Source organism: Gouania willdenowi, chromosome 15, assembly GCF_900634775.1.
Source record: "Gouania willdenowi chromosome 15, fGouWil2.1, whole genome shotgun sequence".
Lineage (NCBI taxonomy): Eukaryota > Metazoa > Chordata > Actinopteri > Blenniiformes > Gobiesocidae > Gouania > Gouania willdenowi.
In genome coordinates this window covers 7,168,632-7,182,806 of record NC_041058.1, presented here as the reverse complement: position 1 = coordinate 7,182,806, position 14,175 = coordinate 7,168,632, and the positions used below count along the sequence as shown (strand labels likewise).

Genomic DNA, 14,175 nt, shown 5'->3' with positions numbered 1-14,175 from the left:
TCGGCTGGGGCGATTCCAGCTAGGACAGGTGGTTGGTGGGTTGGGGTGGCTCGTAGGCATCCAGAGACTGTGCAAAGGGCATCGTTGAGGGCAGTGTCGAGCTTTGCTGTCGTTAGCTTTAATTCACAATTCCCCAGTTCAGTGAAAAACTGTTGTGTTGCCTATGCACAAGACACACTGCTCTCAATTCTCATTTTATGCAAGAATTTAAAATGAGTTTCTTTAATTCTGATTTATTATTCAGTTTCAGTTAGTCCTTGATTTTTATAAATTTAAGGACACTAAGACATTTCCCTACAATGAATCACCTCAAGAAATTAGTTTTTTTAAATAGTCAGTGACATCAAATATTTTCTTATTTCTTTACTCTATTAAAACTAGATTCCAAATATGTATTGACAATTGTCTGTGTGAATAATCTAAATATATCTTCTAGTTCAAAGCTACCATAAACACAGGATTGTATTCCCAGATTGATACTCAAAGGAACCATGTGTAATCAATCAGGAAATACAAACCACACGTTGTTCAACCCACTATTCCTCCAGTACAGCATTCTGTTGCTGATTCATATTTATGTGCTGTGTATACATGGGAATTCTAGTGGTCAGCATTGATGCACAACAATGCAGCAGATTTAGAGGTTGATTGTGAAATGGATGGACAAATGGAAAAAAAAGTCTGGAATCAATGCATCTCCTCTCCCTCCACTCACTGCAGTTGCCTGTGATAATATTTAGACAGAGATGGAGTTTCAACCCTCGCCTTTGCTCAGTGCTCCAACAAACCTCTCCATGTGAGAGAGAGAGAGAAAGAGAGAGAGAGAGAGAGAGAGAGAGAGAGCTTGATCTGTAAGCTAAGTCCAACATAACTCTGCAACACTTGCTGAAAGTCTTTGAGCCAAATTCAGCGTGACTGAAGTGGGAAGTGTTGAGGATGAGGCCGTGTTGAAACACATCGCTCACCAAAACAACGGAACAATATGACGGGACAATGTGGTGGGACAGTAACAGTGTGGCCGCACCGTTTACAGCCAGAACATCAAGAGTTTTTAGTTTTTTTTAGTTTTTTTCCATTTAACAGAAAACAGAGAGAGAGAGAGAGAAAGTCATATGACTAAGAGAGGAAAAATGAGAGGAGTAATTAGTAAAACAAACAGAAAACCAGCAATAATATTATCAATTAATAATAGAGGTGGGACTCGATTTAAATATATATATTAATCTTGATTAATCTAAATCGGGGTCTCATTTTAGTTCAGGGGCCAAATACCAATCAGTTTGAGCTTAAGTGGGCCACAGAATAGATATTAGGTGGGAAAAAGAGAAAATTCAACATAAAGGTTGCACTTCCACATACAAATAATATTGGCGGAGTGCACTACCAATTCAGACTAACATAATACATTTTAATTTAGTCAACTGAATTAAAATAATTCAAATTACCGGTAATAGAATTAGATTAAAGCTATATTACATTTGTATCAGAAGATTAAAACAAAGATTACATCTGGTAATAAAAATGAGTACAGCAGTAAAAGAGAGATAATTAATGAAATATAGGATGTCACCACTAGATGTCCCTCAGTTCAAAAGTATTAAAGACATAATGGATGACAGACAGACAGACAGTCCTTTATCATGCTACTATTAACTGTACATTGTTCCACTTTTGTCAGGGTTTGTTTTCCTTCACTGCAGCTCTAAGTGCTGACCACAGGAAACAAGAATAATCCAGCCTTGCTTGATTTATGTTATTTATAGAGGAAGTCTGCTGGAAACATTTGTTTTCCAAACCCCAAAGCATTTTACTTTGTATTCCTTTGAGTTACCACTGATGCACTAGTAGAAGTGAGTTATACAGGAATAAAAAAACTAAAAGAAAAAAAAAAGAAACTGCACAGACCAACAGCGACGAGGAACTGTATATGAATGATGTGACAGCGCTGTGTAAATGTGTGCACATTCTGTGACTGCTCATACAGTACAATACACCGAGTAGAGAGTAAATAGTAAAGAGCAGTGAGGGATTAATGCCAGGAAGTTTCAAACCACTGAACTGCAGCACTGGTCCGACTGCATTGCTCTTGATTCGCAGGTAATAATTAATATTATTCTTCCTTTTCATGCACTCTACCAAACTGTGACAAATGACTTAACTTGACATAAAAGGTAACAATAAAAGAGAAACTCTTTTTCCGTTCGGTTATATTGTTTCATAATTAATTACGAGCTTCAGAACCAGTGTTCAGCAACACAAGAAAAGTCTTTTAAGGTAGAATTCCAAGCTTTAAAAGATATTTTTTTAGGTTTCCTACACATACTATATGCTAAAATGTCTTCTATTGGCTCTAGTGTGTAACCTGTTTACCACGTGAACCCTTCAGCTCTGCGTGGTGTTCAGAGTCAGATTCAATTGGTTTTTCAGTTAGAAAAGACACATGGAATATATTTAATACACTATCTCATAGTTTGACTGTAAATTCAATCACCGACTGTCACAACCTAATAACGACTCACCGGACACACGTTAAAAGATGAAGCCAAAATGGTAAAAATAGTTCAAACATCATGAACACATGGCTGAATGACTTATATTGTGACCCTTAATGGGGTTCAGTGAATGTCTTTGACACATAATAATAAAATAAGACAAAAAATAAAGAAAGAAGAGCACTCAGAGAGCGCAAGACGCCGCCAAGCGCCAAATCTCCTTATTGTCTTATATTGGCAGTTATCTGGATCAGTGATCCTGATCATGGTGCCATGATCATTCACACTTTAAAGGCTTGGAAGATATTTATATCTCCATTAATAACCAGAGAGTAGGTCCAAATGCATGGACACCTCCCTTTTTTCTTTGAAAAAACAAAAAATTGTAATAAAATGCACAATCTAGATTTGATCCAAATGAAACTTGGCGGAGAAATTGAGGAGCCAACCCTACATAACTGAGTTAAATTGTATAAACGTCCTTCACTTATGAACCCAGATATGCACTTTTTAAATTTAGCAAATAATGAGAGAAAGGGATTTTCTGAACCAGAAGCAGTATATATATATATATATATTCTTGTGTGCACATTGGTCTACGATTAAAAATAATCGTATGATAAAAGCATGGGAAAACCAATGCGCCCTGGCAAATTTTGTGGAAATTATTAGAAATGTATGTATTTGGAAGGGCTGAGATATGTACAACTGAATTACTTGGTATTTTCATATTTTCTGTAAATCTGACTTCATCCTGCGGGCTGAATTCATTTCAGCCCGCAGGATAATTCATTGAAGGGACGATTTGGCCCCTGGGCCTTGAGTTTGACACATGTCAAAGGTCTATCTTTGTCAAAATCCTGTTAGTACTTTTGATGTAACGCTGCTAGCAGAAAGACAAATAGATAAATAACAAAGGTGAAAATAGTCCCTCTCCTACGGAGGTAATAATACCATTGCTAGTCTGTAGTAACTCATGTGCATTAGGTTTGAATTATGGTGAGAACAATCATTTCACCTGATAATGTGATGCTGCTAAAGTAAACCTATAGTCACTATCTTTTATACTATTGACATGATGAGTCAAAACAGAGGCTAGCAGTAGCCACATTGTTTGGAATGAGAAAAACTTACCGGCGCTCCTCAAGTTGGGATCCAATTCAGGCATCTCTTTGACCGCCTCAGGACTCACGCTGTAGATGGATGCACCAGCCTCGTTAGTTATACTGTAAAGGAGAAGTGATAGGATGAGGCTATGGTACATGTATAGGAGTAAAAATAAAAGCTCTCAGAGGAGCAGAGGAAAAAGTTACAAAATAAAATTAGGTGCAAATGCAACAAATAATAATGGAAATATTAAAGCAAATAATCACAGCATGAAATACTGTAGCAGCATCTTCTTTATTGGTTATTCAGACCATAAATGGCACCATAGCTGGAAATGCTGCCACAACTTTCACAATTTATGGCTGATAATTGGCTCCCATTGATACTCAATGATTGTTGGTTAGTAACTATATATTCGCACATATTTAATTCTACTGCTCAGGGCAAATGTGTCAAACTCAAGGCCCACGCTTTTATCACATGATGACAGTCATGTCATGATTTTTAATAACAAATTGTTGAAAAAGAAACCTTTATCTTTTCCAAAATCCTGCAATTTTATTAAAATTATTCCACAAATTCTTCCTAAAATTGATCACAAACAAAAAATTTAAAGATTGGATATTCTCTGTAACTTCCATTACTTTACATATATTTATAGGGTAGAGTAATGTTAAAATTGCTCATTTTCTCCCCTAAAATGAACTAAAATATCTTTGACACCCATTGTTTAGGGAACGGCCACACGAAGGACTGACACTTTGATAAAAGTTTGAGGTAAATATGTGTCAGTGGTTTATTGTAAAGCACAGGCCATTGAGTCATATGATCATTTCATAGACACTACTGCCACCAAGTGGTTAAGAAAGTAAACTGCTCTTAATGTGAAAATAAGGATTATAACATGGAGACTGTGTAGCAATTATGTACAAGTGATCAAGTAAACTGTTTTTGTGCGTGTCTGACTTTCTGTATTTACATGCATGACAATAATAAAAAAATACATCTTAAATTTTATTTGGGATATCCTAAAGCAAAGGTTAGTTTACTGACCAAATATGGAGCAGTTTTTCTTCAGTGGGCCCCAGATTTTAACCAGGAAATTTAGTAATTTGAACATTATTTTGCTCTAGTTAAATAAATAAATTATAAAATATCTACGGCACTGATTTTGTGGCCAGTTTTTATGTCATTTGAGAAAATTTAGTGGAATAATTTGAAGAAAATTGGAGGATTTTGGAAAAATTGAGAGTTCTTTAAACAATTTGACATTAAAACTGACTGCCATCATATGATATAAGCATGCGGGGGAAATGTGAGCCCTAGGGTTTCATTGAATTTGTGTATTTTTTTGGTAAATAACTAGCTGAATTAGTTGGTAATTTACACAATGATTCAGGGTTTCTCTGACTTTTTTACTTTCTGCTGTGGGCCAAATTGGATGCTCCAAAGGGCCAGATTTGCCTCCAGGGCCTTGAGTTTGACATGTGTTCTAAAGAAAATAATAAATGTAAGAAGATTTGGATGTTAATTAGATTTCAACTAATAGAAAACATTTATTCCTTTTCGTAAATACATTCTTATTTATTGTCCAGAAGAATTCAAAGTCCTTTAAAATACTTGTTATTTTTTTATCTATTTATTTACGGACCCTTTATTTAACCAATGGTACTGATATATTCTACTCAAGTAGAAGTACTGTTATATTCATTGAAATTGTACTTAAGTACAAGTACTAGTAAATCATACAGAAAATACTCAAGTACAAGTAAAAAGTAGCTCAAATAAATAGCACTCAAAGTAATAGTTACTAGTTACTTTCACCCCCCCATGTTTATTTTTGGTAATAAATCTTGCCACGGTTCCCTTGCATACAGTAAACATCTCATGTAAAAACTTAAAAAGGAAGAGACCAAATCTTGCACAATTGGAACTTAATTTATTTTTCCACAAACGCATCTGTATAAATTATTTTTAAAATAAAATATCACCAATTCATTCAAGTCTAAATTAAAATAAAATTATCAGGCACTAAGTATGACTAAATTTATCAACTCAAGAACAGTACCATGGCAAATGTGCAATGTGGGTAACAACAAAATTGGTAGAAACCTACAACTTGAACCAAAGAAAGTGGCTGGACGTTGATCAGAAATGGTTCAACTAAGAACATATGGATTATCTTCAATGTGAGACCATGAAATGGAAATTAAAAGTAATCACAAAAAATAATAATTTACTCAGGAAAGGTTGGGTGTAGAAAGGTAACAAATGACTTCATTTCTTTTAAAATGCATTTAAGGACAAGTGAAATTACTGATTTAGAAATATACTCAAAAAAGCACAAGTACCCATAAAAGCAACTTAGTTACAGTAACGTGAGTAATGTAATCCATTACTTTCACCTCTGCTAAAACCCCTAAAACTCTTTAGAGTAAGAAATAAAAACCAAGCTGTAAGAGCTTTATGTTGGTTTCTCTATGTATTTACTCCCTCTGCCAACACCCATAATGTGATCCTACATGACAACATAGATGATATCATAATCTTGTAAACAGATTCAGTCTAAAGAAGACGGCTCATCATCAATCAACACAAATAGACAGGACGGTGGGCAAACAAAGCCATCGATACCCGTGTCCGCACAACTGAAGCGGTCACAATGAGGCGTCCTCCCATTATTCCCGGGTGGATGAAGAAAGAAAGAAAGAAAGAAAGGAGGAGTTTGTCTCCTCGGGGCATAACAGTATGACAAGGAGGGTCAGCACCTCCTCAATGTCCGAGAAAAGCTCCTTATGTACATGGTACGGACATGCACACAAAGGGATCCCAGAGGCCTGAATCTCGCCACAACAACCTTGCCAATTATCAGTGTGTCGTTAATGAGGAGTGGCAGAGGCCTTCTGATGAAGATCACATCTAAATCAACTCCTCCTCCTCCTCCTCCTCTGACCCATCATCTCTATTCATGCCTTCCTCCGGCCCACTGTTCTTTTTGTCAGCTGCCCGTCCATCGCCCTGACAGCTGACATATCGCCATGGTGACGCTGCTAACAAACAATGGCACATGACCTTCAAGTAAGGTCAAAGCAAAGCTAGTCATTAACCTCCCACACTTGGTCTCACACAAAAACACATGCAAACCACAAAGAGAGACACGCCAAACGATCACCTCAGAATGACACGTCAATTAATACAGTGTTTCTCAAATGGGGGTACGTGTACCCCTAGGGCAAGGATGGGCAACTCTATCACAGCGGGGGGCCGCAACACTGTGATTGTATCTGATCCGAGGGCCACACTGTTAACATTTATGTCAGCATTAACACGGAGGGAAAAAGGGTTTTATCTTTTCTTTTGTCTTTGTCTGTGGTTTTGATGTTTTGCCAGTTTTTAAGTGTTGTGTTTTTTTGTGTTCTTGTTGTAATTTTGTGTATTTTTCTGTAAGTTTTGCATTTTGTTGTAGATTTGTGCCTTTCTGTATTTCTGTTGTTGTTTTCTGTATTTCTCTGTCATTTTGTTAACAGCTTGTGTGTCTTTGGAGCTATTCCGTAATGTGTTGTTGGTTTGTGTGTTTTTGTATCATTTCGTGTTAGTTTAAGTGGTTGTTGTGTCTGTTTTTGTTATCATTTTCTCTACAGTATAATTTGAACACTGTCCATTTCAAAATGTTTCATGTGTATTTATATGCATGTGTATATATACACATTATACAGTATCATTTTTCTCTACTACCGTACAAAAATACCTTAATTTATATTTGTATAAGGATGTTGGTGATCACTGTTTTTGTCTACATTAGTTACATTATAGTCCTGAATAAGATTTCAAAGTATTTCTTTCGTCACAATATTCATGCAAACCTTGCCTGAAGAGGCCCATTTTATGAAATATCATGCGGTGAAACATATCCAACTTAGACGGACAGGAGTAGTGATTAAAGGAGACACAAGGTGGACAAAAGTTTTTAAAGTAAATGGATGCATATTGGTAGAAACCCACCGGACAAAAGGAGATGGGAAGAACAAAGTGTGGCCTTCAGCCCCTATCATGTCCAACTTAATTAAGACTGCTGCTGGGGCAACTGGGTACAAGCACTGTCATGGATACAGCTCTGAGCCCTCATTGCTGCAGCACCCATGACTGTCGCCATGGTGAGGGCATTACCCTGGCAGCCAGCAGAAGGTCGAATGTTGTCGTGGACAGATTTACAAGCCACTTGTGGCCCTGTGGGGGTCATCACTTATTCTGTTGCTCTCCTAAATGTACTCACAGTACCCCCAAGTCCCATCCTGGGGCAAAGTCACAAACTGGCTCCCCTATCTGTTCCTTTACTCCTTGTGTTTAAGACTCACCCTTAGGGTACACACACACACACACACGCACACACACAAGAAAGACACGTGTCCATGCTCACTTGCGACATTGTGACTGGCCCCTGCTGCCCCCAAACATTGAAAGAGACAGATATGCACTTTGATACCTTACTACAGCCTTCTGGCCCCCAAATCTCAATTAAAACCAGCTCAACTCAGTCAGAACAAACACAGGCAAAAACATCCACAACTAATCTCATAAAAAAAAGCCTAAGGGAGGGAGAAACGGGATAGTAACGACACACAGAAATTACAATTTGAAAGTATAAATGACTCTGGAGGTATTGTAAAAATGTCATTAAAAAACATTTAGTATATATTTATTTTTGCCGGCGTGTATTTTTTATATATCTTTTAGCAGGACCAGATCAAAAGTACTTCACAGATTTTGACTAAATTTTAACCAAAGATAGACGGCACACCATGAAAGACTCTCTTAAAATTTGGAAGGATCCAGATCAATATACTGATACGATGATCAGGATCAAGGTAACTGCCAATATCTGACAAAGAGGAGATTTGGCACTTGGTGTAGGATTAAGACATTTTTTTGCTCATCTAATAATGCCATTTCCTTGGCACCACCAGCAGGTGGAGATACTTTGAGGATTATTAAATCTAAATGTCACACCAGGCTTAGTCTGATGGTTCATAGAAACCCACCTGCAGAATGTGGCATGGAGTGTTGGAGGGGGATTGCCAACATGCAGGGAAATACAAATAACACACACAAAATATCAGATTATATCATACCAAGAATGTCTGTGATGTAAGCTAAAGAGAAGGAATTCAGAAAAGCCTCAAAACAAAAAAGGCAAAGAGGACTGGTAGGCAACAGTCCGCTCCAGTCTACTGTTGCAGCACTTATATATCTATTTTGGGCAATTAAAAAATAAATTCAAACAACAATACAATTAAAGGGTTTACAATTACCATAATACCATACAACCAATAAATAAGCATTGCATGTATCGTCTATGAAAAGGAGTCAAAAGAAGCAAAAGCATTTTGAGTCTTACACCCACTTATTCACTCTCCTTTTATAATAACCACAATGTGCTTCTATTACCCTCATTCATTCATTCACTCATCCTCCCATTCATTCTGAAGTGGGGCAAAGTCGACAGAGACTATACCAGATGTGTATCTTAATACATGATGAGCATCTAAATCCCCAAGTCCAACACTTCCAACAGAAAGAAAATGATGATACTATAACTAGGGATGTCCCAATACAACTTTTTCACTTCCGATACGATACCAATATTGCAGTCTTGAGTGTTGGCCGATACCGATATCGATCAGATACAATATCAGCATGAATCACACATACTTTTATTACTTATTTTGTAGTGTGGAATGTTAGAAAAGGCTTAATCATTTAAAAAAAAACAAAAAAAAAAAACAGACCCATATAAGAAGGGCGACCGTGGCTCAGGTGGTAGTGGGTCGTCTTCTGATCGAGAGGTTGGGGGTTTGATCCCAGTACCTGACTATGTGTCGAAGTGTCCTTGAGCAAGACACTGAACCCTATGTTGCTCCCAGTGGTCGACTAGCGCCTTGCATGGCAGTCCTGTCCCACTGGTGTGTGAATGTGAGAGTGATTGGGTGAATGAGCTGATATGTAAAGCACTTTGAGACTGCTTCAGTGTGGTGATAAAGTGCTATATAAAATCAAGTCCATTTACCAAGTCCATATATTATAAACCAATGAATTACAGATAATTAACCTTTTAGAAAAAGAATAATCTACGATTGACTAAAAGAAATAAAAAATAAGATATTGAAAAAATAAATCCAAAAAAACCAACATATATTATATCGGAGATTTTAGATGCAGTCCGAAAAAATCCAATATTCGTTTTCTGGCTATTGATATCCAATATCAATATCAGATCGGGACACCCTTAACTATAACAAACAATAACCTTTTCTTTTTTTATTTTTGGAGGAGTAGATACAATAAATTGTGAGCAGATAACTTGATTTATTATTGGTGCATCTTTTTAGGTCTGGGTTTGCAAAATAGCCAACAGAGCAACACGATCATTCAGCAGACAAGAAGAAACTTTCAGCAGAATCTTCAACTCCAAAAAAATAGAGGAAAGAGTCCTCAATAACAAAGTTTCAATAACAGCACAGGCATCTTGAATACCCAGAAATATATTGATGAACAAAAATATTGGATAACTTCACACACACACATATACACACACACCAGTCCCAGCCGCTCAAACAGCTTGGGTCCATTGTTCAGTCAGCTGCAAAGTTGGACCTCAGGGAGACAAAAATGAGGGATGTGCCTAGTCTCTCTCTCTCTCTCTCTCTCTCTCTCTCTCTCATGCACTCACACACACACTGTGTTTGACACACACACACACGAACACACGTCGGGTCTGAAGATGATGACATTTTTCACAGAGAAAAGCGTCCAAATGGCAGGTGTCAGAGGCCGTCAGTCTCCATCCAGGCGCTAGAAGGCAGGCAGGCAGGCAGGCGCACACACACGCACACGCACACGCACACGCACACGCACACGCACACACACACGCACACACACACGCACACACACACACACACACACACACACACACACACACAAGCTGCCAGAGTGAGGCTCGTCTGAAAAGAGCAAAGCCTCACAGACACTCACGTCAATCTGGTACCAACAAGGGCCCCGCATGGTGCGTCAAACACAAAAGCGACACGCAAGCCTGCCCGTACACACACACACGTATAGGCAAACACACCAAAAAAATGACAAATGCACACATGGCACGTCACACAGACTCATCACACGCAAGACCACTGCAGAGAAAAATGAAGGCCTGAGGGACACGGTGGGAGAGGGAGAGTAAGGATGCTGACCACCAGAGAGGCCCTGACGGCTGACCAGCTCTAGGAAGAGTCCAGGTGGTTCCAAACTTCCTCCATTTTCAACTGATGGAGGCCACTGTGCTCATTGGAACCTCCAAAGCTGCAAAAATTGTTCTATATCTATCGCCAGATTTCTCAAAATCCTCAAAACAATCCAATCTCGGAGGTCTACAGACTATTCCTTCAACCTCATGCTTGATGTTTGCACTCTGACATGAACTTTTCAACTGTGAGACCTTATATAGACAAGTGTGTGCCTTTCCAAATCTTGTCCAATCAACAGAGGTGTAAAGAGTACTGATTGATATGTCCTACTCAAGTTATAGTACTGTTGCCTGATTGAAATTGTACTCAAGTACAAGTAAGTCATACATAAAATACTCAAGTACAAGTAAAAATTAGCTCAACTGCAGTGATGCAGAGTCTGAATCGATCCGTCATGGTGAAGAGGGAGCTTTTGATTTCCCAAACGAACTTAGTTCCTACCATCACCTGTAGTCATGAGCTTTGGGTCATGACTGAAAGAACATCATCTTGGGTACAAGCGGCCGAAATGAGTTTCCTCCATAGGCTGGCTGGGCTCTCCCTTAGCGACAAGGTGAAAAGCTCAGTCATCTGGGAGGGGCTCAGAGTACAGCCGCTGCTCCTCCACATTGAGAAGAGCCAGATGAGATGGCTCGAGCATCTACTGGTAATTTGGATGGTCCCCCGGACGCTCAGGGCACGTTCCTCCGGAAGGAGACCTCGAGGAAGACCAGGACCCATGTCTCAGTTGGCCTGGGAAAACCTCTGGATCCCCTGGGAAGAGCTGGACAATGTGGCTGGGGAGACGGAAGTCTGGGCTTCCCTGCTCAGGATGGTACCCCGCGAACTGACTATGGATGAACGGCCGAAGATTGATGGATGAATGGATGGAGCAATGTTGTTCTAAAAAAAAAAAAACACATGAATGCTAGCATATAAGTTTTGCTAGGCTGGCATTATTCTTTTTTAGTGCACTTCCAATAGTTTGTCCAACAATGAAACAGAAAAGACACATGCTTTGTATGGTCTTAAAAGATACACAGTATTTTATATGATTTATTCTCTTCTATAAATGTTTTATACATGACGAAGGCTCTTTTTGTGTCAAGTCAATGACTAACTAACTTGACTCATCTACTGGTTTGTTTCCTGCACCCTACAGCAGGGTGAAGCCACGACATCCGTCCCCCTGCTCCTCTATCCAACCTTCAGAATCCCATCAAGGCCTGAGAGCCTGGATCTCAAACAGTCAGTGCTGGTCCTGCCATTGTACGTTCATCACTCTCTCCACTTGGCCCTGAGAGCACGCCTGGACACAAGACGTGACAAGGGATACACACCCTCCGCACCCACACACAGTCATGTATACAGTCTCCACCACTGTCCTCCAGGTCCATCAGCTATAGCCAGTAATAATGATCTCATTCCAACAGGAGTGAAGCTACGGGGCAAGAGAGTCAAGGACTTCTTGTGCAGGCCAACACTGCTGGCTATCTGAGTGTGTTCTCTCCAGCAACTGGCTGCATTGCTCTGAGACGCCTCTCAAGTTTGAATCAATGACAGAAATGACAATGACTACCAGTAGACAGAGAGTGGACCTGCTACTCCCATTAGCCTGGGAGGACAACGTCAGGCAAAGACAGAGAAACAAGCACAGGTTTCTTATGTTTGAGCTAAAACTTTTACATGCATTTCAATAAATTGGTCAAACTTAGTCTAGAATATGATCAATACTTACAGTATCTACAGTCAAATGACTGAAGATTGATTAGTAAATACTAAGAATAGCTTCTAGTTCTTGTAGTATGAACATTGCAAAACACAGTAGAACACGAAGTTTAAAGAGAGTCGTGTTTGGGTTTTTTCTTAGAATCAAATTCACAAATACCTGATGCATCAGATCCCCCACAGTGAAAGTTTAATTCTAGGAACCACAGTCTGTGGGTGCTGCTTATTGATAGAGGAGTTTACTGTATACGCTTTGATCGTGTAAAGTAAGGTCAAGTGAAATTTGTGCCCAGAATAGCAGTACAAAATGAATCACACAATCTGTTCAAGGCAATAGAGAGAAATGTGTGTGGGCTAATGCTCTTTGATTTAGAGCGCTTAATCACCCATTAGCATTGAAAAAATTCGGATAAATGTTTATTTTTTCACAAATCCTGCCCTATGCTCCTTTAAGACACTTCTGTGCAAAAAAAAAAACGATTTTGGTAATACACAGAAGCTTCTGTAAACATGATTTATTTCTCTAAGTTAAACATGTTTTAACATAGTAAATCAATCCCTTAAGCTTATTTTAAATCATTACTTAAAAAGAAAAAACTGATTTTGTTAAATTCTTGCAAAATCTGTGTGTAAACTTATGAGCATACCAGACATTAGCATGTTATGAGCTTTACCATTTTCATTATTGGCTAATTCATATTTTTCTCTAGAATAAGCAAAGTTTGAGATATTTATTATCTATTATTTATTTCTGAGTTTGCATGTTCTCCCCATGCTTGAGGGGAGTTTTTCTCCAGGTATTCTGGTCTTCTCTCACCATCCACAAACATGTACCATATGTTAGGTTAATCAGAGTCTCCGGATTGAATGGGAGTGTGAGTGGTTGCCCCCGACGACCCGAGCAGGAATGAGCGTCAGACTATGAATGAATGAATGAATGAATGAATGAAAGAATGAACGAAAACAGACGAAAGTTCATTATCAAAATTCAGCCATATTATGATTACAGTCAAAGTAAATAATGCACAGTAAACCCAAAACCCAAGATGCCTGAAGTTTCAAACTGCTTATCTGTGACTTTGATTGACTTCCTGTAAAAAAAAAATAAAGAAAAAAGGATGACGAGACGAGGCTGTGATAAGATGAGTCTTTTTAAAAATGAGCGCACACACTCAAAAACACACAAACACAAAATATAAGTAAGGATTTCCCGCAGGCGGCCATTTCTGGCTGTCATTCCAGCTGAGCACTGAGGCAGAAGGACAGACTGGAAGAGAGCGAGAGACGAGAGAGAGAGATCGAGAGAGAGAGAGAGAGAGAGAGAGAGAGAGAGAGAGAGGAGAGAGAGAGAGAGAGAGGAAAGGGCGGAGGAGTCTGGGGTGGCAACACAATGAAGACTCACAGGGAGACAGGAAGCAGACGGTGCAAATAAAGCCAAGGACTTTAATGAACTACTGAAGAGTTGATGGAAGAGGAGAGACGAGGGGAAGCTTAATTAGCTATGCAAGAACACGTGTTTGCATTTGTGTCCAAACAGATTTGGACAAAGCACAGACGTGTAAAACCTCAAA

The 14,175-nt window shown here is 38.9% G+C and overlaps 1 protein-coding gene and 1 long non-coding RNA gene across 2 annotated transcripts in view; one reads left to right on the top strand and one right to left on the bottom strand.

Moving 5' to 3' along the window:
- srbd1 (S1 RNA binding domain 1) overlaps window positions 1-14,175 on the bottom strand; it is a 62,140-nt gene that overhangs the window by 23,972 nt on the left and 23,993 nt on the right. Inside the window, exon 15 of the mRNA XM_028469417.1 lies at window positions 3,627-3,718. Coding sequence (XP_028325218.1) covers window positions 3,627-3,718 — 92 coding nt within the window. The remainder of the gene's footprint in view (window positions 1-3,626; window positions 3,719-14,175) is intronic.
- LOC114477218 (uncharacterized) lies at window positions 1,992-12,558 on the top strand. Its single transcript, XR_003675680.1, has 3 exons — window positions 1,992-2,097; window positions 12,039-12,239; window positions 12,310-12,558. It is a non-coding gene; the product is annotated as an uncharacterized LOC114477218 (long non-coding RNA).